Source organism: Macaca thibetana, chromosome 2 (assembly GCF_024542745.1).
Source record: "Macaca thibetana thibetana isolate TM-01 chromosome 2, ASM2454274v1, whole genome shotgun sequence".
Lineage (NCBI taxonomy): Eukaryota > Metazoa > Chordata > Mammalia > Primates > Cercopithecidae > Macaca > Macaca thibetana.
The window spans coordinates 101,737,446-101,760,365 of record NC_065579.1 but is presented as its reverse complement, the minus strand read 5'-3'; the positions used below and the strand labels follow the sequence as shown (position 1 = coordinate 101,760,365).

The 22,920-nt window shown below is 48.3% G+C and overlaps 1 protein-coding gene and 1 pseudogene across 1 annotated transcript; one reads left to right on the top strand and one right to left on the bottom strand.

Annotated features, from left to right (window-relative positions):
• Positions 1-2,715: 2,715 nt before the first annotated feature.
• ELP6 (elongator acetyltransferase complex subunit 6) lies at positions 2,716-20,597 on the top strand. The gene is made up of 7 exons (XM_050780987.1): positions 2,716-2,933; positions 5,224-5,302; positions 6,217-6,287; positions 10,755-10,873; positions 13,346-13,547; positions 17,789-17,935; positions 20,039-20,597. The coding sequence occupies exons 1-7, from the start codon at positions 2,880-2,882 to the stop codon at positions 20,165-20,167; spliced, it is 801 nt and encodes a 266-aa protein (XP_050636944.1). The 5' UTR covers positions 2,716-2,879; the 3' UTR covers positions 20,168-20,597.
• On the bottom strand, positions 15,945-17,772 carry LOC126947742 (bolA-like protein 2; annotated as a pseudogene).
• Positions 20,598-22,920: the final 2,323 nt, after the last annotated feature.

Genomic DNA, 22,920 nt, shown 5'->3' with positions numbered 1-22,920 from the left:
AAGTAAGAAACATAAAATTAGCTCAGACTGTGAAAACCTGTCCTGCTATTTATCATCACAGATAATAGATGTGCAGGCTGGAGTGCAATGGCGTGATCTCGGCTCACTGCAACCTCTGTCTCCCGGGTTCAAGGGATCCTCCCCCCTCAGTCTTCCAGGTAGCTGGGATTAAATATGCTGCAGCTGTAGTCTCATAAATAACCCCTTTCTTTGAGAGACTACCACTTTTTTCTTTTTCTTTTCTTTCTTTTTTTTTAAGACAGACCTTGCTCTGTCACACAGCCTGGAGTGTAGTGGTGTGATCTTGGCTCATTGCAACCTCCACCTCCTGGCTTCAAGTGATTCTCTTGCCGCAGCCTTCCATGCAACATGAATCACCTCGCCTGGTGGAGACTACTGCTTTCTCAGCAAGAAATTTTGTTTTCTAAAATTAAAACTTTGCTGATTGACATCACGTCTATTCCCTCCAGGCAATGACCACCAGGAATATACTTATTACTGAAAACATTAAGTTTATTACTCATTGCTATGAGGGAGAATGTACACCATGGGGGAACCATGGGGTATCTCATTAAGACAGTGTTAGAAAACAATTACAGGATTTGGGCTTGTTAAGTGATTTAGGGGAGGGTTTAAGGAAGTACGGCTTTGCTCGGGGACGGATGCTGTCAGAAGGTTGGAGTAATTCTATGATTAGGTACCCTGATATATCTTATTTACAGGGAGGCATCTTTGCAAAGCCAGTATGTGATAAACAACTGGTATCAGGCCAAAAAAAAAAAAAAGAACTTGTATCAGGCTAAAAAGATTGGTAAAGAAGAGGTATTCTTATTGCTGGGAAATGAGATGTTTGGTTGTGGCTTGGACAATGTATGTGTTTTGTGTTCAACATGATTATGGAGTGGTCTAGTTTTGTCTTGATCCATCACTATCAGTCTGATGTTGATGTTTCGTGAAATTGTTTATGCTCAACAGGAACACCAAGACCTAGCTGTGAGGGTTAGGCCAATTTTTTTTTCTCTTTCTCACATTTCAATAAACATGAAACATCTCATTCTTGGCTGAAGGACCTACGTCCCTTTGACACAGAGCAGCAGCCTCGATTTCCATCCCAGGTGCAGAGCTTCAGCTAACTATTACATTCTACATCTATCTTAACAACTTGCAGTTTCCAGAGGAACGACCCTGGGTCCCCTTTGCAGTCCATGCCAGAGTAGGACTCCTCCATACACAGCTGTGCTGTGCTTTAAGTATATCAAACACCGCTTCACTTAAATTTCACCTGAATTCGATTCTTTCCCAAATCATATAACAATTCTCTTTTATTTTAGTGACTGTCAATAAACTTGACTTTGGTTGAACTACAGGTTTGTCCACTGAACTGAGGCTGATTGGGCTAGAACAAAACTATATACGGTATAATAGATACAAACCTTATGGAAAAAGAAAAGCAAGGAAAAAGAAGTGTTCGAAAAGGGACAGTTTGTGATTTAAGTAAGGTGCTCAGGGAAGGCCTCACGAATAAAGTGACATCTGAACAAAGACCTGAAGGAAGTGGGGAATTTTAAAATCAGCTGAATATCTGGGAAAAGGGGCATTCCAGGAAGAGGGAAGAGTTAGTGCAAAGGCTCTGAGGACAGGAATACAGGGCGTGTTGCAACCACACTTTTTTTTTTTTTTTTTTTTTTTTTTTTTGACGAAGTCTCACACTGCTGCCCAGGCTAGAGTGCAATGGCACGATCTCCGCTGACTGCAACCTCCGCCTCCCGGGTTCAAGCGATTCTACTGGCTCAGCTTCCCGAGTGGCTGGAATTACAGGCTCCCCCCACCACGCCCGGCTAATTTTTTGTATTTTTAATAGAGAAGGGGTTTCACTATGTTGGCCAGGCTGGTCTGCGAACTCCTGACCTCTTGATCCCTCCGTCTCGGCCTCCCAAAGCGCTGGGATTACAGGCGTGAGCCACTGCGCCCGGCCGCAAACACCCTTTCTCTGTGAGACCCACCTTGACAACCTCTTTAATTCTGAAACCTACCTTGCCCCCATTGTTACTCCCCAATCCCGCTTTGCTTTCCTCCACATAACTTTTCAAGATATAATTCCGTGTCGGCCGGGCGTGGTGGCTCATGCCTGTAATCCCAGCACTTTGGGAGGCCGAGGCGGGTGGATCATGAGGTCGGGAGATCCAGACCATCCTGGCTAACACGGTGAAACCCCGTGTCTACTAAAAATACAAAATATTAGCCGGGCGTGGTGCCAGGCGCCTGTAGTCCCAGCTACTCCGGAGGCTGAGGCAGGAGAATGGCGTGAACCCGGGAGGCGGAGCTTGCAGTGAACCGAGATCGCGCCACTGCACTCCAGTCTGGGCGACAGAGCAAGACTCCGTCTCAATAAAAAAAAAAAGATAATAATTAAAAAATAATAATTTCCTGTCCTTTGTTTTCGTTTACCGATGAGCCCAAGCTCCCAGGAGTGTGGGGCATACAGAGGGCGCCTGATAGCCACCTGTGGAGGAAAGGAGGCCCGGGGCTGGGCAGAGAGCGAGGCCAAGGGAAGGAGAATACTCGGTCGCGTGGAGCTTTGGGGGCCACTGGGAGGGCTCGGGCGCCAGGCCGATTTGCGCGGAATGAGCCGCCACAGGCCGCTGGCAGTCCTACAGAAAAGCCCATCGTTTCCAACTACCTGGGACTCCACGCACGTCTATGCGCTTGCGCAGCGGCCCCATCCAGACACCCGCCTCATTGGCTGTGGCTGGTTCGCAAAAGTGGCGTTGCGCATGCGCGCTTCTTTGCGTGAGGTGGGCTGTCTGGTGCGTTTAAGCCTCCATCGTCTTTGCAGCACCCCGGATTCTCCTCCAGAGTGTTAGTGCCAGGAGCTCGGAATGTTCGTGGAACTTAATAACTTGCTTAACACCACCCCCGACAGGGCGGAGCAGGTAAGAGGTCCCGCGGCCCGGAAGGGGGCGGGACCTGGCAGGGCGGCGGAATACTGCATCCGGGAGGCGGTGCGCACGACCCCAGGGAATGGCGCGACGACCTGGCATGGGGCACCTGGGAGTTGTAGTCCGCAGAGGGTCGACCCGGGGATTGGAGTGTAGACTTGGACCCGCCGAAGGTGGGCTTCTGGGCCATCTCGTATATTCTCAAAGGCCGTACGTGCCCTTAAAAGTCTCTGGGAAGCGACCGGGCGCGGTGGCTCACGCCTGTAATCCCAGCAGTTTAGGAGGCCGAGGCGGATGGATCATCTCAGGTCAGGAGTTCGAGACCAGTCTGGCCAACATGCTGAAACTCCGTCTCTAGGAAAAATACAAAAATTAGCCGAGCGTGGTGGCGCACGCCTGTAATCCCAGCTACTCGGGAGGCTGAGACAGGAGAATAGCTTGAACCCGGGAGGGGAAGGTTGCAGTGACCTGAGATCTCGCCACCGCACTCCAGCCTGGGCGACAGAGCGGGACTCCGTCTCAAAAAAAAAAAGTCCCTGGGAAGCATGGCCGACAGGGGGGTTGGATTATATTCACGGACGTGAACTGGGGCGCCCTGGGGCGCCCTGTGCGTGTTCACTGGGGTGGAGGTCCCAGGCGCTCAGAGGAGACTGCGGAATAGGCCTGAGAGGAGAGGGGAGTTCGTATAGGCGAGCTTCCTAACCGCCCCCTAGCCCCGGAGCAATCGGCACATTGTGTTGAACGCTGCTATTCTTACTCTTCCTCTTTGTGGTTTCTGATATAACTGTTAGAAGCTGGACGTAGCAAACATTGGCTTGGACTAAGTCAGTCTTTGGCACCCCAGGCTGGCATGTTCTCTTCACACTCTGGGGCACCTTGAAACCTTTCACATTTTAACGTAGGAGTAACCTCTTTCAGGAGCGTATCTTCTGGCTTATTCTTTTTTTTTTTTTTCTTTTTCTGATGGAGTCTCGCTCCGTCACCCGGGCTGGAGTGCACTGGCGCTATCTCGGCTCCCTGCAACCTCACCTCCTGGGTTCAAGTGATTCTCCTTATTCAGCCTCCCAAGTAGCTGGGATTACAGGCGTGCGCTACCACACCCAGCTAATTACTCGGCTAATTTTTTTTTTTTGTATTTTTTGTTAGAGACGGGGTTTCACCATGTTGGCCAGGCCGGTCTCGAACTCCTGACCTCAGGTGATCCGCCTGCCTCTGCCTCCCAAAGTGCTGGGATTACAGGCGTGAGCCACCACACTTGGCCTGGTTTATTCATAATCTTTGTCTTCCTAATGAAATGGTGAACTCCTTTTCAATGGCAACCAGGATACTATGTGTCTAAAGCCTTTTTATGATCCCATAGTGCCAAATTGTAGCTTTCAGTAGATCCTTGTGGATTTTAGTTGCCAGGCAGTTCTTGTCCAGATGACTCTGATTACCTTGCCAGTTACCACTGGCACTTCCAAAGTCAGCCTAGGGCCAGATAAGAGAATGGAGTATTCAAGTGGGCACCAGGAAATGACAGCACCAGGGGTAACCCTGAAGGTCTGACGGTGTGAGCTTTCATATTTTATAAGTGAAAAAACCTGAAGCCCAGAGAAGTTAGGCATTTGTGGAAGGTCACACGGCAAGGAGGTGGAATGCATGATATCACTTGATCCTGACCTTCCCTGTCACTGACAGAAATAGAGGTGAGTGGAGCGGGACAGCCCGGCTCTGCAGGGACCACCCTTAGAGGTCTTTCTAGAGCTCTCCATGATCAGGCCTCTGAAGCAGGGCCATTGGGTGAACTTTGTTATCAGACATCTCTATCAACAACTGCTTCTTCCTCCCTTCTCCCTCACCCTACAGAATAGAATTGGCATCAGAATATAAAGTAGTTGGCGGGGAGGCCTTTTGAAGGCCTCTTCCAGTCCTAGCAATCTGATTTTCATTGGAGTCTCATGGTAAAACATCCTTTGTTCAGGATCCAATTCTTCCTAAGACTGGTTCCTGAATTACTAACATGAGAAGTGAGGAAGAGAAATTATTTTATTCTCTGTTTGCTTTGAGGAGATGGAGTCTGAGATATGCCTGCCTAAGTAACAATAAGTGATAACTTTAATCATGGATTTTCCATAATTTTGACTTATTTTCATCTTTTCAGGGTACCTTAGCATATATATCATTAAAAAAATAAACTCTTCAGGTGTAGGAATTTAGGTGTGGACACAATTGACTAGATTTCTACACTAAGCTGACCTCTTTCCAGGGAGTCTAACCTTTTTGTGTTCCTCGTAACTTTTAGGGGAAACTGACTCTACTCTGTGATGCCAAGACAGATGGGAGTTTCCTTGTACACCACTTTCTCTCCTTCTACCTCAAAGGTATGGGACGCATTGATGCTGTAGAAAAGAAACCCAAGATGGGTGCAGAAGTAATAAAAACCAAAACTATTTAAGGAAGCAATAACAGCATTTACAAGCCAAGCCTTGGTGTTGGGATACCTAGGGGGGCTATTTTGTGAGGATAACAGATCACTGGGCCATCTCGTTCCCTCCCCAGCCCTGCCAAAGAGTGGCGTGTGCTCACTGTTTCTGTGTCCTACCTTCTGCTTCTCCACCTACTGTGTGGACATTGCCTCACTGAGGTCTTATGTGGCTTCTGATTTTGTTGCTCTCTGGTCTTTGTGTATCTCGAGGTCTCTGGGCACTCGACCCCATTGACACTTTGTCCTGGCAGTAGATGCTTCCTAAAGAACGTGGCTGCTGCATGGCTGGGCGTAATGGCTCATATCTATAATCTCAGCATTCGGGAGACCCAGGTGGAAGGATGATCTGTGGCCAGCAGTTCGAGACCAGCCTGGGCAATATAGGGAGACCCTGTCTCTACAAAAAAATGCAAAAATTAGCTGGGCACACCTATAGTTCCAGCTACTCGGGAGGCTGAGATGGGCAGATCACTTGAGGCCAGAGAAGTTGAGGCTGCAGTGAGCCATGATTGTGCCACTCTAGCCTGGACAACAGAGCGAGCTCAAATAATAATAATAATAATAAGAAGAAGAAGAAGAAGAAGAAGAAGTACCTAGTACTACGTCTAACAGAAATATATCTTAGAATCAGCAAAATAAGATATAACTGTTAAGAAAAAAAGTACATCTTAGAATCAAATTGTGTATGTCGGGTTGCAGAGCCTCTGGGTCTCTAGATTTGCCTCAGTGCTTTTGTTTTCAGAGGTATGAAATCAGTGAGACTGGTTGTAACCAGAGGATTTATTTAAAATCAATTGTTTTGTTTTCTAGCTAATTGTAAAGTCTGCTTTGTGGCACTCTCCCAGTCCTTCAGCCACTACAATATCGTGGGACAGAAGCTGGTAAATATTTTGGAGTTCCATGGTGAGGTCCCTGAGTGAGTGTGTGTGTCACACATGGTCTAAAGCTGGGCTTTCCTATTTGCATTGTACAGAACTTAGCAAAAGAGGGACTAAATAAATATTGAGCCGGGCACGGTGGCTCACGCCTGTAATCCCAGCACTTTGGGAGGCCAAGGTGGACGGATCACGAGGTCAAGAGATCGAGACCATTCTGGCCAACATGGTGAAACCCCGTCTCTACTAAAAATATAAAAATTAGCTGGGCATGGTGGCACGTACACGTAGTCCCAATTACTCGGGAGGCTGAGGCAGGAAAATTGCTTGTACCCGGGAGCCAGAGGTTGCAGTGAGCCGAGATCGCACTCCAGCCTGGCGACAGAGCAAGATTCTGTCTCAAAAAAAAAAAAAAAAAAAAGAAAGAAAGAAATCTTGGGATCCTGAACCCCTTATTTGAAGGGCTGAGGTAGCATCTCAGCATTAATTGAGACTTATTGAGACTTTGTAGAACCAGACCTGCTGTTTGTAGATGTTAATTAAACCCTTCTCTACTCATTCTGGACCAGTTAAGATTTTCTCCTTCTCCATTTGAGTTTTGATTTTCGTCCTCCTTGGTTGGAGATCACACTTTGGTCTGCTGCTAAACTGGATGCCTCCCACTGTCTTTCCCTAAGTCTAGCGCTTCAGACCCCAATGTGGGGAGCGGGACTTTCGTTTCCTGCCCCTCACCACATCATACACAGGGGCAAGAATAAGATGGCCAAGAGGCTGATGAACTTCCTGACCTAGCCTGGGCCATTACCTGTGACTAGGTGGACTTCACTGCCTGAGAATGGAAGCTGAAGGGCTGTTTTTTGGTTTTTTTTTGGACAGGCCAGGCTTAGAGAGGGAGATAACTGGGCTACTCTTCAGCAGTGATCTTTAAAATGCCAGTCTTGGACTGGGCGCGGTGGCTTATGCCTGTAATCACAGCACTTTGGGAGGCCGAGGTGGGCAGATCACCTGAGGTCAGGAGTTTGAGACCAGCCTGGCCAACATAGCAAAACCCCATCTCTACTAAAAATACAAAAATTATCTGGGCAGTTGGCGTGCGCCTGTAGAGTGACACACCTTTTCAATAAAAAAAGGAAAAAAAAATATCTCCCAGAGATGCAATTCCCCCGCCCCGCCCCCCGCAAGATATAAGCAAATCAAGTCCAGAAATGTATAAGAAGAACTGTACACCTCACTTGGGTTTATTACAATTTTGCAAAGCCGGTTCAGCATTTGAAAATCAGCTATTGTAATCCACCATCTCAACAGGCTAAAGAAACAAATTCATATGATGATATCACTTACTGCGGAAAAAGCATTTGACAAAACCCAAGACCTAGTCACTATAAAAATTCTTGGCTGCCAGGGGTGGTGGCTCATGCCTTTAATCTTAACACTTTGGGATCATCTCACTCATGGGGCGTGCATTCCACTCATTTATTTCTCAGAGGATCCAGACGTGGTGGCTCACGCCTATAATCCCAGCTACTTGGGAGGCTGAGGCATGAGAAGCACTTGAACCTGGGAGGCGGAAATTGCAGCGAGCCAAGATCGCACCACTGCACTCCAGCCTTGGCAAAAGAGCAAGACTCCATCTCAATACATACATACATACAAATAAAAAAAAATAAAATCCAGTCTTACTATTGGACCAAGTCACTGCCTCTTTCTCTGTTGGGCAGAAGCAAATGAGGAGGTGAGAGAATGGTAGGTTCTTTCTTTCCCATCCTTTGCAGAGAAGGGAGAACTTCTTGTGTTAGACATCAGGGCAGGAGCCCAGGGAGAACAGTCAGGATGTAAAGAAAACATGTTGCATTCCAGGGCTCTGTAGCATGGCTTTATGGCCACTGGATCTGTTTCAGGATGAGACAGCTGTGTGTTCGCATGTCTAAACTGGCTACTTTTTCTTTTACCTTTGAATGATAATCAGCACAGCAGAAATGGCATGCACAGTACTTGGCATGTGAAGTACTGGAGCGTGAGCTTCTATACTCATGGCATATTGTTGCACTTACATAAATAGACTGGTAGTGAGCAAGAGCAAGGGTGATACGATCAGGAGTCTTTCTCTGTCAGCTGCAGCTATCAGAACAAATGGTGTTGGACATTGGAAGACCCTGGGCATTTTGTGTGTGAATGAGCAGTTGAGACCTGATGTAGGGGCATGGAAAGTCTAAAGAGTTACATGTTGCCTCTTTCTTTCTTGCCTTTTTTTTTTTTTTTTTCTTTTTTAGAGAACGGGTCTCCTTATGTTGCCCAGACTGGTCTTAAACTCCTAAGCTCAAGGGATCCTCCTGCCTCAGCCTCCCAAAGTACCGGGATTGCAGATGTGAGCCACCACACTGAGCTCCATGTGACCTGTTTCTGCACAGGTGGAGCAGTGGGTTGCACATTTAGAATGCATCACTATCCCTGGGTGTTTGTTGAGCTGGACATCCTGAGCTGTGCCCTTGTTCTGGAATTAGACCCAGGGATCTGCTTTTGGTTTTTTTGAGACAGAGTTTCACTCTTGTTGCCCAGGCTGGAGGGCAATGGCATGATCTTGGCTCGCCATAACCTCTGCGTCCCCGGTTCAAGTGATTCTCTTGCCTCAGTTTCCCAAGTAGCTGGGATTACAGGCATGTGCTACCATACCTGGCTAATTTTGAATTTTCATAGAGACAGGATTTTGCCATGTTGTCCAGGCTGGTCTCGAACTCCTGACCTCAGGTGATCTACGTGCCTCGGCCTCCCAAAGTGTTGGGATTACAGGCGTGAACCACCATGCCCGGCCAGGAATCTACATTTTAATCAGGCATCTTAAAGGGTTTCTTAATCGGATGGTAGTTCATGAACCATATTTAAGAAGTCCTTGAGGCCAGGCGCAGTGGCTCACACCTGTAATCCCAGCACTTTTGGAGGCTGAGGCAGGTGGATCACTTGAGGCCAGGAGTTTAAGACCAGCCTGGTCAGTATGGCGAAACCCTGTTTCTACTAAAAATAAAAACATTAGGCTGGGTGCGGTGGCTCATGCCTATAATCCCAGCACTGTGGGAGGCCAAGGTGGGTGGATCACCTGAGTTTGGCAGTTCGAGACCAGCCTGACCAACATGGAGAAACCCCGTCTCTACTAAAAATACAAAAATCAGCTGGGTGTGGTTGCACATACTTGTAATCCCAGCTACTCAGGAGGCTGAGGCAGGAGAATCGCTTGAACCCAAGAGGCAGAGGTTGCAGTGAGCCAAGATCGTACCATTGCACTCCAGCCTGGGTAACAAGAGTGAAACTCCATCTCAAAAAATAAATGAATAAATAAATAAATAAATAAATAAATAAATAAATAAAAATTAGCCAGGTATGGTGGCACACACCTGTAATCCCAGCTACTCAGGAGGTTGAGGCACAAGAATCGCTTGAACCTGGGAGGCAGAGGTTGCAGTGAGCCGAGATTGCATTACTGCACTCCAGCCTAGGCAATAGAGTGAGACTATGTCTCAAAAAAAAAAAAAAAGAAAGAAAGTCCTTGAGCTTCAAGTCAGTGACAAGTAAAAAAAGAAAAGAAAAAAAAAAAAAGTCCTGGTCTGAGCAGGGATATGCATACTAAATTTCTGCGTCCCATTTTTTGTGGGTTTTTTTTTTTTTTTTTTTTTTTTGTGGGATGGAGTTTCACTCTCGTCACCCAGGCTGGAGTGCAATGGTGCGATCTCGGCTCACTGCAACCTCCACCTCCCAGTTCAAGCAATCCTCCTGTCTTAGTCTCCTGAGTAGCTGGGATTGCAGGCACCTGCCACCACCCCTAGCTAATTTTTGTATTTTTTGTAGAGATGGTGTTTCACCATGTTGGCCAGACTAGTGTCGAACTCCTGACCTCAAGTGATCTGCCCCTTGGCCTCCCAAAGTGCTGGGATTATTGGCATGAGCCACCATGCCCAGCCTAGGTTTTTGTTTTTTGTGTCTTTTTGAGACAGGGTTTCGCTCTGTTGCTCAGGTTGGAGTGCAGCAGCATGATCATGGCTCACTGCAGCCTTGACCTGCTGGGCACACGTGATCCTCCTACCTCAGCCTCCTGAGTTGCTGAGACTACAGGTGCAAACTGCCACACTTGGCTAATTTTTTTTTATTTTTTTTTTGTAGAGACGAGATCTTGCCATGTTGCCCAGGCTGGTCTCAAACTCCTGGGCTCAAACGATCCACCTGCCTCAGCCTCCCAAGTAGCTGGGACTCCAGGCATGTGCCACCATGCCTGGCTAGTTTTTCTTTTAATGTGACAATTAAATGGAAATACACATCTGAAAACAGATGGGGGATTGTGGGTTGGGAGCACCCAGGGGAATGAAGACAGGCCTGTACATTGGGTGATCAGATACACTTCTGCCATGTTTGGAAGGTGTCTTGTGCCCTCTTGCAAGCTGGCATCTAGTCTGATGGGCACAGTAACTCACTGTTTGTCATGTTTAGGGTGTCAACCTGACTGTGGCGCGGGAGCGTGGGCAGCTTGTGTTCCTCGAGGGACTGAAGTCCGCAGTGGACGTCTTTTTCCAGACTCAAGAGGAGCCACATCCCCTGCAGTTTCTCAGGTCAGTCAGCCTGCAGCCCAGCCCGGAAGCACACACGTGGCAGGTGGGCCCAGACAGGGTTCCTGGTTGCTGTGTGATTCCTTCTTATTGTGCAGGAAGATGGAACTGGCTTCAGGAGACAGACACTTCATCTGGTGTTGCAGCATTATCAAATGCTGGCTCTTATCCTGGGGCTGAGGGTGGACATTTGTCCCCAAAGCTATAGAGAGGATCATTTGCTGGAAGGATGGCAGAACAATATGCTTTGCTGTGTTTTCCAGCCCTGGCTTAGAGCCCTAGTATACACCTGAGCTCTGCGACAGCGGAAACTCTGCAACGGCAAACTATGGGCTATGGGTCAGCTGCCTGTTTTTGTAAATAAATATGTTTTGTTTCATATTTTTAAAATTGTCTTTTTTAATATTTTTTTTTTTTTTTTTTTTTTTTGAGACGGAGTCTCGCTCTGTCGCCCAGGCTGGAGTGCTGTGGCCGGATCTCAGCTCACTGCAAGCTCCGCCTCCCAGGTTCACGCCATTCTCCTGCCTCAGCCTCCCGAGTAGCTGGGACTACAGGCGCCCGCCACCTCGCCCAGCTAGTTTTTTGTATTTTTTAGTAGAGACGGGGTTTCACCATGTTAGCCAGGATAGTCTCGATCTCCCGACCTCGTGATCCGCCCGTCTCGGCCTCCCAAAGTGCTGGGATTACAGGCTTGAGCCACCGCGCCCGGCCAATATTATTTTTTTTAATTTATTTTTTGTAAATAAAATTTTACCGGAATACAGCCACGTTCATTTGTTTGCAGGTTGTCCCTGGCTGTTTTTGCATTACAGCAACAAATAGAGTTGAGTAGTCAGGACAAAGACCATATGACCTGCAAGTCTAAAATATTTACTCTTCAGACATTTAAGAAAAAGTTTTTCCCCTGGTTTGGTATTCAGCGTCACAGGCCTGAGATTGGTTTTCCTGCTTTTCCTTCTTTCTGAACATTGGCCACAAACATAGCTCTGTGAAGACTCCCTGCTTGGCTGCTGTTCTTCCTCCACTACAAAGCGGTCCACACATTAACTTCCCCCGACCACCTTATCTCTCAGACACACACACCCTTCTGTGGTGGCTGTGAGGCCATGTTTCCTGACCCTGTGTGTGACCTCACATACATCCCTTAGCATCTCTGACTTGGGGTTTCCTCATTTGAAGGCAGGGGCTGGTTACACCTCATCCCAAGATATGGGGAGATGTCCTCATTGTTAGTGAAAATAACGCAATGCCAGGGGCTCATCCCCGGAGCATAAGGCAGTAGACCAGTTGCCCTGGGCCCTGTGCTCTGTTCCTCCACTCATTGCTGAGAAATGATGGCTGGGGGTAGTCACTAGAGAAGGCGGAGATAGTCAGTCTGGCTTGTGTCAGAAACAGGTCAAATCTGTTATGTATACAGAAGCCCTTAGGCCACTGCCACTGACCATCAGGGCATCTGAGTTGCTGTTTAACTTCTTATTTCATTATTTTTTTGAGACAGGGTCTTGCTCTGTTGTCCAGGCTGGAGTGCAGTGGTACACACACGGCTCACTGCAAACTCGACCTCCTGGGCTCAAGCACTCCTCTCATCTCGGCCTCCAAGTAGCTGGGACTACAGGGGTGTACCACCATGCCTGGTTAATTAAAAAAAAATTTTTTTTTGTAGAAATATGGTCCCACTCTGTTGCCTAGGCTATTCTTTAACTCCTGGGCTCAAATGATTCTCCCCCACTGGTCCCCCAAAGTGCTGAGATTATAGGTGCGAGCTACTGTGCCTGGCCTGTTTAACTTTTTCCAGCTGTGAATGACCTCCTGGGAAGGCTTCTGCCTGCCCAATCCAGTTATCTTCCAGATGCCTTAAGCTCTTGGGTTGAGAGGCTGTATGGTGTCTCTCTTTTTTCTTTTTTTTTTTTTTGAGATAGAGTCTCGTTCTGTTGCCGAGGTTGAAGTGCAATGGGATGATCTCAGTCTTGGCTCACTGCAACTTCGCCTCCCAGGTTCAAGCAATTCTCCTGCCTCAGCCTCCCGAGTGGCTGAGATTACAGGTGTGCGCCACCACACCTGGCTAATTTTTGTATTTTTAGTAGAGACAGGGTTTCACCATTGTTGGCCAGGCTGATCTTGAACTCCTCACCTTGAGTGATCCGCCTGCCTCAGCCTCACAAAGTGCTGGGATTACAGGTGTGAACCACCACACCTGACTATGTATGGTGTCTCTTAAGGGCCCTAGGAGCTGTTTATTTTTGTGTCCCCCAGTTTCTAACACAGTGCTTTATACCTAGCAGGCCTCAGGAAATATTTGAATTATTCCTGTACACGTGCATGCCTTTTCTTTCTAACCAGATCATGAACTCTTTGTTGCCAAGAATTGTGATAAAGTTCTTTGTCCCCCTTCGCCCTCTCCTGTGGTGCTACTTGGTTCTTGATAAACATCTGTAGAGAGAGTGAAGTCTGATAACTTTTGTCCTGTCTCTCCAGGGAGGCTAATGCTGGGAACTTGAAACCATTGTTTGAGTTTGTACGGGAGGCCCTGAAGCCAGTAGACGGTGGAGAGGCTCGGTGGACGTACCCGGTGCTGCTGGTGGACGACCTCAGTGTACTCCTGAGCCTGGGCGTGGGGGCGGTGGCTGTGCTAGACTTCATTCACTACTGCAGAGCCACCGTGTGCTGGGAACTAAAGGTACTCATGGAACTGCCTTCTGTGCGCCCACCTGTGACCTCCAAGAACTCAGACAGGTCCACACCTCGCTTGCTGTGATCTTTTTATTTGCTTGGGGTTTTGGCTTTACTCTGGTAGCGCCAGAAAGCTTTTGCTCCAGCCACCTGCTTTCCCTTACCTGCCGTTGCTGAAAAGTAAAGCCCCCCAAAATAAAGCGATGATCAACATTGCGTTCAGTGGGGCTGGTCACGTGTGGCACTGCTGCAGTCCCAGGTCTGCCAGATATAGCCTGTGTGTCCTGGGGCAAGTTATTATCATCCTTGAGTGTATTTTATAGATCAGCTAAGATAATGAGTATAAGCTACTTTGAAAATTGTAAAGGGCAATACAAGTATAGGATATACAGTGTTACCTTGATTACCAAGTTATGAGGGACAAACAGGGATTTCTGCTGTAATAGAGGTTTTAGAGTTTTTGTTTTTGTTTTCTTTTGGTTAGTCAAGTGAAGCAGTGGGAGCAGAGAAGGAACAAAGAAATCTGTAACTGGTTGTGATCAGTTAGGTGTAAATACTGCTGTACTTAATAGCCATAATAGAGTTTTTAACAATAACAATAGGCCAGTCAGTAAAATAGGAATGGCTGTGGTGCCTACCTCGCAGGTACCTGACTACAAGAGTAAAGTGAGATGAAGCTTGTAACATGTCAGCACGGTGTCTGGCCCACAGTAGCACTTGTCATTGTGTAATGGTGTAGCTGGCAGGAACGTGTGGACAGTGGTATGGTGTGGTCAGACTGAGTGTACAGAGCAATGGGAGAGATAAGCTAACTGAGTTAGCCAGGTGTGTGGGTATCCAGCAGTGTGTGTTGAACACCTGTGTGCAAAGTCCTGCCTGGAAGCTCTGTTCAGGGAACTTGTGAGGCCATCCTGGCTACAGCTGCAGAGCCAGGAACCAGCGTAATGCAGAAAGAATGGGAGGAGGAGGAACTTTTAGGGGTGTGGAAGGCACAGTCAGGATTAGGGGTTGAGAGTAAGTAGCCAAAGTCACCTTCTGCAGTCCAGCTGGGTCTGTGACCTGCTACTACCCTCTTTTTGTAAGAATACTTCTTTTAGTTGAAAAAATAAAACTTGGACATTGTTTTAAAAAGAAAAAGAAGGAAGAAAAGTGCTCTTGCCTCTCTCCCTCCCTCCAACGTGCATCCTTCTTTTTTTTTTTTTTTTGAGATGGAGTTGCTCTGTCTCCCGGGCTGGAGTGCAGTGGTGAGATCTCGGCTCACTGCAAGCTCCGCCTCCCGGGTTCATGCATTCTCCTGCCTCAGGCTCCCGAGTAGCTGGGACTACAGGTGCCCACCACCGCGCCCAGCTAATTTTTTTTTTTTTTGTATTTTTAGTAGAGACGGGGTTTCACCGTGGTCTCTATCTCCTGACCTCGTGATCTGCCCGCCTTGGCCTCTCAGAGTGCTAGGATTACAGGTGTGAGCCACCACGACCGGCTCAACGTGCATCCTTCTAGCCAGTCTGTACAATTATGCACATATTTGGTTTTTTTCTTTTTTTTTTTTTTTTTTTTTTTTTTTTTTTTTTTTTTTTGAGACGGAGTCTCGCTGTGTCTCCCAGGCTGGAGTGCAGTGGCGTGATCTCGGCTCACTGCAAGCTCCGCCTCCCGGGTTCACGCCATTCTCCCGCCTCAGCCTCCCAAGTAGCTGAGACTACAGGCGCCCGCCACCACGCCCGGCTAGTTTTTTGTATTTTTAGTAGAGATGGGGTTTCACCATGTTAGCCAGGATAGTCTCGATCTCCTGACCTCGTGATCCACCCGCCTCGGCCTCCCAAAGTGCTGGGATTACAGGCTTGAGCCACCGCGCCCGGCCTTTTTTTTTTTTTTTTTTTTGAGATGGAGTCTCACTCTGTCGCCCAGGCTGGAGTGCAGTGGCCGGATCTCAGCTCACTGCAAGCTCCGCCTCGCGGGTTCACGCCATTCTCCTGCCTCAGCCTCCGGAGTTGCTGGGACTACAGGCACCTGCCTCCTCGCCCGGCTAGCTTTTTGTATTTTTTAGTAGAGAGGGGGTTTCACCGCGTTAGCCAGGATGGTCTTGATCTCCTGACCTCGTGATCCACCCGTCTCGGCCTCCCAAAGTGCTGGGATTACAGGCTTGAGCCACCGCACCCGGCCTCTTTTTTCTATATTTTTACTTTTTATAGAGACTTGGTTTCACTATGTTGCCCAGGCTGATCTTGAACTCCTGGGCTCAGGTGATTCTCCTGCCTTGGCTCTCAAAGTATATGCACATATTTGTCTCCCTGCATTTTTCTTCACATTACTGGTAACGTGCCATCCACACTGTTTGCTACTTCTTTTTTTCATTTAGTAATACACAGTGTATTTTGTTGTCCATTGTCCAATAACACATGGATCTGCTTCATTCTTTTCCTTTGTTTCTAGCCTTGATTGATAATTTAATGGCTGTGTAGGTGTCAGTCCCTCGTTTCTGCTGCTCACAGGCCCGCTGCTCTGGGATGAGGGTTTTCTGCTCAAAAGCATGTGTGAGAGCCTCCGGCTAGGCACACGTTTATCCGCCAGTGTATCTGAAGCAGCCGCTTCCCCTCGAACTTGGCCGACACCACCAGGACTCAGAAGCTGCAGGCACAACGGTTGAGGGTCACATCCTCCACCTTCACATGCTCTGCCTCCAGGTCCCACTGCAGTTTCTCCCGGAGTTATTCTGCACTGAGTTCCGTGGCAGCAGTCCAGCTGGGGCTGCAGCCCAGCAGGGACAGAACCCCAGCTCAGACCCTGGCCTGGCCACGCTGCTTTGTACCCCTACAGGAGCCATTTATTCTTTTTCTTTTTTAAACTATTCTTTTCTTTTTTTTGAGATGGAGTTTCACTCTTGTTGCCCCGGCTAGAGTGCAGTGGTGCAACCTCAGTGACCTTGGCTCATGCAACCTCCACCTCCCAGGTTCAAGCAATTCTCCTGCCTCAGCCTCCCAAGTAGCTGGGATTACAGGTGCCCACCACCACACCCGGCTAAATTTCTTTTTTTTTTTTTTGAGATGGAGTCTTGCTCTTTTGCCCAGGCTGGAGTGCAGTGGTGTGATCTCAGCTCACTGCAACCTCTTCCTCCCGGGTTCAAGCAATTCTCCTGCCTCAGCCTCCCAAGTAGCTGGGATTACAGGCACACGCCACCATGCCCAGCTAAATTTTGTGTTTTCTTTAGTAGAGACAGGGTTTCACCATGTTGGCCAAGCCGGTTTTGAACTCCTGACCTTGTGATCTGCCCACCTCAGCCTCCAAAGTGCTGGGATTACAGGCGTGAGCCACCATGCCTGGCCGGCTAATTTTTAAAATATTTTTAGTAGAGATGGGATTTCACCGTGTTGGCCAGGCTGGTCTTGAACTCCTGACCTCAGGTGATCCACCCACCTTGGCCTCTCAAAGAGCTGGGATTACAGGTGTGAGCCACCATGCCCGGCCTTTTATTACTATTCTTTACAAATAGAGACAGGGTCTCACTATGTTGCCGAGGCTGGTATTGAACTCCCTGGCTCAATGATCCTCCTGCCTTGGCCTCCCAAAGTGTTGGGATTACAGGCGTGCACCACTGTGCCCGGCCAGCTTTATTCTTTTTAACAACTGGACAGTATTCCTTTGAAAGGACTTATTATTCAAGCTGTCACTTTTTGGCAGGGTTGACCAAAAAGTCATTTCGGCTTGGCTAACTCCTACTTGCCCTCTGAGATTCAGCTCACGTGTGCTCACCTCCTGACCTGCTTCTCCAGGTTAGAGCGGATGCCTCTTCGTTGTGCTCCCCATATACCTCATGCTTCCCTCTCCCTTGCTCTTATCATCCTGTATTGTCAGCATCTATCTGCTCCTGGGCCCATATCTCTCACTTGTTATTTCTATTGTGGGATCTGGTGCACTGTAAGTATTCAGGAACTGTAGATGGAATAAATGGGTGCCTGGCAGGATGGTGACACTTTTAATAACATTCAGGAATTCAGGAGAGTGAGCTAATTTTGAAGACTGTTGGTTTAGATGAAGTGAGCTGAAAATATGGGTTGGCTCATTATGGGTGAGATTGTCCAGTAGATGACTGGAATCAGGGTCTGGGAGCACAGGTAGGGGCTGGCTGTAGCAGCAGCAGGGAGGGTGATCTGTGAGAGGATGTGCAGGGGAGCGGAGGCAATGAGAGGCTGGCACTCCCTGACTCTGGGTGTCCCTTCCGGTAAGGAGCAGGCTTCCATCTTGTATCTGATGCAGGGAAACATGGTGATCCTTGTGCACGACAGTGGAGATGTGGAGGATGAGGAGAATGACATCTTGCTGAATGGCGTCAGTCACCAGAGCCACCTGATCCTGCGGGCTGAGGGCCTGGCCACTGGCTTCTGCAGGGATGTGCATGGGCAGGTATGCAGGGGCCTACTGGGCAATGGGCTGCTTGCCCGCGTACCTATGATTCTTGACTGCATAGGGGAGAGTCAGGCCTGAGGGACTGTCTGGTTGGGACATGACTTCAGGTGGAAGGGAAACACTGGAAATTGTGAGACTTCAGGTAATAGACCTGCTCCAGATGGCACTTAGCCTCATGGACCAACACACATATTCCATGGGGATCCCATTTGTGACCAAAGTGGAGCACTCTTAAAGAGGAGACAGCTGTCTACAGTGGAATGCAGGGCATGCCGTCAAGTAACAGCAAAATTTCTCTGCAGTACTGCAGCAGGCATTGTCTATTCAGGTCAACACTGTTCCTTTTTTTTTTTAGACAAAGAGTCTTGCTCTGTCGCCTAGGCTGGAGTGCAGTGGCGCGATCTTGGCTCACTGCAACCTCTACCTCCTGGGTTCAAGCAGTTCTCTGCCTCAGCCTTCCAAGCACCTGGGATTACAGGCGATCCACTGCCATGCCTGGCTAATTTTTTTTATATTTTTAGTAGAGACGGGGTTTCATCTTGTTGGCCAGGCTGGTCTTGAACTCCTGACCTTGTGATCCACCCCCGTTTGCCTCCCAAAGTGTTGGGATAACAGGAGTGAGCTACCGTGCCCAGCCTGTTCCTTTTAAAATAATAACTCGGGGCCATGCATAGTGGCTAACGCCTGTAATCCCAACACTTTGGGAGGCCAAGGCAGACCAGTCACTTGAGGTCAGGAGTTCGAGACCAGCCTGGCCAACATGGTGAAACTCCACCTCTAATAGAAATAGAAAAGTTAGCCAGGCATGGTGGTGCGGGCCTGTAGTCCCAGCTACTCAGGAGACTGAGGCAGGAGAATCGCTTGAACCCAGGAGGCAGAGGTTGCAGTGAGCCAAGATCGCACCACTGCACTCCAGCCTGGGCGACAGAAACTCTGTCTCAAAAAAAGAAAAAAGAGAAACAACCTGGGGAGGCCATACCCATGGACCAGGGTTGCTGCCCCAACTGCTGCCTCTTACTAGAACAATTGGAGTACTTGGGCAGAAACTGAGAGTCCTTCTCTGGGAGGGAAGCTGGATTCTACCCCTCTAAATGGGCTGCCGTGTGGCTCTCTGCCTTCTCAAACTTCTCTTCTGGAACCACTCCCAAGCCTCCACCACAGCTTCCTGGTTAACTTCATGTTGAGCACTCCTGACCCAGTAAGAGTGGCTAGGAGTCTTGGCCCAGAGTCCTTCAGAGGCAAGGCTGGTAGGTCACACAGAGGACCAAGCCCAGCAGTGCTATGTCTGTAGTGCTGCAGCAGGGCCTGAGGAGAAGGTGCTGCTGGGCAGCTGTGGCCTCTCTTCAGCCAGACCCCCAGAGCATTGTAGTCAGCGGAAACACCATCAAAACAGGTATCTAGCCTTCCTGGGCCTCTGTATTGAATGTGCAAATTCTAATGGGATTTTCAAAATTAGTCTAGCCCGCAAGTACAAAACCATGCTTAGAAAAAAGAACAAAGGGACCGGGCGCGGTGGCTCACACCTGTAATCCCAGCACTTTGGGAGGCCGAGGTGGGTGGATCACCTGAGGTCAGAGTTCCAGACCAGCCTGGCCAACATAGTGAAACCCCGCCTCTACTAAAAATACAAAAATTAGCTGGGCATGGTAATGCGTACCTGTAATCCAGCTACTTGGGAGGCTGAGGCAGGAGAATCGCTTGAACCCAGGAGGCGGAGGTTGCAATGAGCCAAGATTGCGCCACTGCACTCCAGACTGGGCAACAGAGTAAGACTCTGCTTAAAATAAAATAAAATAAAATAAAATAAAAATACTTTAATGGTCTTCCTTTGAAAGACTTTTTCCTTCCTTCTCCTTTTTGTTTCTCTTTCACATTTTTTGTATTGAGCCAATATGACTACTGTAATGGAGGGGAACCCTTTATTTGTAGTTAGCTGGTGATAGGCTTTATTTTACAAGTTGGCCCCATTACCAGATGGCACGTCTGACTGTCATCTCATAGAGGCCTCAGCTGAAGGTCACAGAGAAGCTAGGGTGGGGCTCCCAGTGGAGCAGCTTCCTGGGGTGGTTGCTCCTCTTTCATTCTTCTCTGTCTCTGTAGCTGAGAATCCTGTGGAGGAGACCATCGCAGCCCACAGCCCAGCGGGATCAGAGCCTCACTTACCAGTATAAGATACAGGACAAAAGCGTGTCCTTTTTTGCCAAAGGAATGTCTCCTGCTGTTCTGTGACCTGATTTGGGAGCAGCTGAAGCTATGTAGGACTGTTTTTGGATGTGGAAGATAGAGCAACCTTGCAGGAATGGGTCTTTCTCCTCTGTAGTAGTATTTCAGGCTGGACCGCTGACTCCACTGTGACCAAGGAGGATTGAGTGCTGCAGTGATGGCATGCCTTGGCTGTCCTGGGCCCTGTTCAGAAAACACGACAAGGTACCACGATCCTGCCTCTGCTGAGAGAGGCTGGATGCTAGACCCAAGTGAAAGGGGTCCCTTGGAGCCTTTGTTTAAATATGCCTTAGTCCCAGCTGCCCATTTTTGGTTGACATGCCTTTCAGAGCCAGAGAGGGTATAAATGTGCCAGCCAGGAGATGGCACCAGATGGCAGGTGTGCAAGGTGACAACTAGGATAATCATGGCTAGAATAAAGTAAGTTTCCACACTGAGGCTTCCTGTGGGTTGTCTTGTTCAATTTCCATCCTGGAAAGGTACTTCCCCTTTCCCTATGAGTCCAGCGAGGAAACAGACCTAGAGAGGTTTGGAAGCACACAGGCTGCACAGCAGGCTGTAAGTAACTGCGCCTCACTCCAAAGTCCACACTTGCTGACTGATAGTCACGCAACCCAGAGGCCGGCTCCCCACCCAAAGGTGGGGACCTTTCACTTCTCCAGTTTCTGTGGTGCCTTGCCTTTGTGCCAACAAATCCTAGCCATTAAGGGCCTGACACCAGGGCCTTGGCCACATGAGACCCTGTGTAGGCGCAGGTGTGTATGGCCTTGGTGAGAGGGGTAAGGGATGTTCTTGCTGCCAGGCAGATCGGGCCTTGGCGAGGAGCTGGTGCCTCCCTCACCTGTGAAGACTGCGGGAAGTGAGCTCTTGCCTCTGCATCCTTTAGGTGACAACTAGTCCCACTCAGCCCCTCAGTTGAGGTCACCTCAGAGTAGACACCAGGTGTATTCTAGGCAAGGTGGCGGGCGCCTGTAGTCCCAGCTACTTGGGAGGCTGAGGCAGGAGAATGGCGTGAACCCGGGAGGCGGAGCTTGCAGTGAGCTGAGATCTGGCCACTGCACTCCAGCCTGGGCGACAGAGCGAGACTCCGTCTCAAAAAAAAAAACGAAAGTTACGAGTGCAATTAAGAGAAAGTAGTTACGGCCAGGCGCGGTGGCTCAAGCCTGTAATCCCAGCACTTTGGGAGGCCGAGACGGGCGGCTCACGAGGTCAGGAGATCGAGACCATCCTGGCTAACATGGTGAAACCCCGTCTCTACTAAAAAAAAATACAAAAAACTAGCCGGGCGAGGTGGCGGGCGCCTGTAGTCCCAGCTACTCGGGAGGCTGAGGCAGGAGAATGGCGTAAACCCGGGAGGCGGAGCTTTCAGTGAGCTGAGATCTGGTCACTGCACTCCAGCCTGGGCGACAGAGTGAGACTCCGTCTCAAAAAAAAAAAAAGAGAAAGTAGTTACTAAAGAATCTAATGATTTTTTCACTAAGACTTCAGTATTTATGCAAAGTTCATTTGAGCTACGGTTTTGAATGGACAAGGCACCATTTTTTACATGGCATAAATGTTGTTATCATATTTCTTCACTTAGTTTATAAGTGTTTTAACAAATTTTTTTTTTTTTTTTTTTTTGAGACAGGTTCTCTCTCTCTCTGTTGCCCAAGCTGGAGTGCAGTGTGGCACTTCCTAGCTCACTTGAATTCTAAGCGATCCTCCCATCTCAGCATCCTGAGTAGCTGGTACCACAGGTGCCCACCACCATGCCTGGCTGATTTTCAAATTTTTTTGTAGAAACGGGATGTTGCTTTGCTGCCCAGGGTAGTCTTGAACTCCTGGGCTCAAGAGATCCTCCTGCCTCAGCCTCCCCTCAAATATTTTATGTTTAATAGCTATTCAGGGCCGGGCACGATGGCTCATGCCTGTAATCCCAGCACTTTGGAAGGCCAAGGCGAGTGGATCACCTGAGGTAAGGAGTTCAAGACCAGCCTGGCCAATATGGTGAAACCCCATCTCTACTAAAAATACAAAAATTAGCTGGGTGTGGTGGTGGGCACTTGTAATCCCAGCTACTCAGGAGGCTGAGGCAGGAGAATCACTTGAACCTGGGAGGCAGAGGTTGCAGTGAGCTGAGAACGCGCCATTGTGCTCTAGCCTGGACAACAAGAGCAAAACTTAGTCTCAAAAAAAAAAAGGAAAATAGCTATTCAACATTTTATGCTATCATTATATTCTAGTTTGTTTAGTTGTCCTCTGGGCATGTAGGTTCTGGTTTTTACAGTTATCAATTATGCTGCTATAAATTTTATAAACTCTACCTATTGCTGGGGGGCATAAGTACTTGTTTGTTTAGAACCTGACAAACCAGGTCACTGGCAGAGCTCATAGAACTTACATTCTGGAGGAGAAGACAGGCAATCAACAGAATTGACAGGGGACATATTTAACTTAGATAGACCACGGTAAGTGCTATAAATAAACCAGCACAGGGGCCTGTGAGAAGTGAGGAGTGATGCCATTTTAATCTATTCCTTCTAATGGAATTACTCAATTACAGCAGAAACTGGCCCTGGCACATTATCAGATTGTTCTTCAGAATGATGGAGCCAGTTGATGGTGATGCAGAGATTTTCCTCTGTCAACTTTGGGTTTAACTTATTTTTTAATTAATTTAATAGTGGTGGTTGTGTGAGAATGGACTAATACAGGGGTAGAAATACAGGATCATAAGGTGTGATATGGGCCATAAAAAGGATTCTAGTGTGAAAATT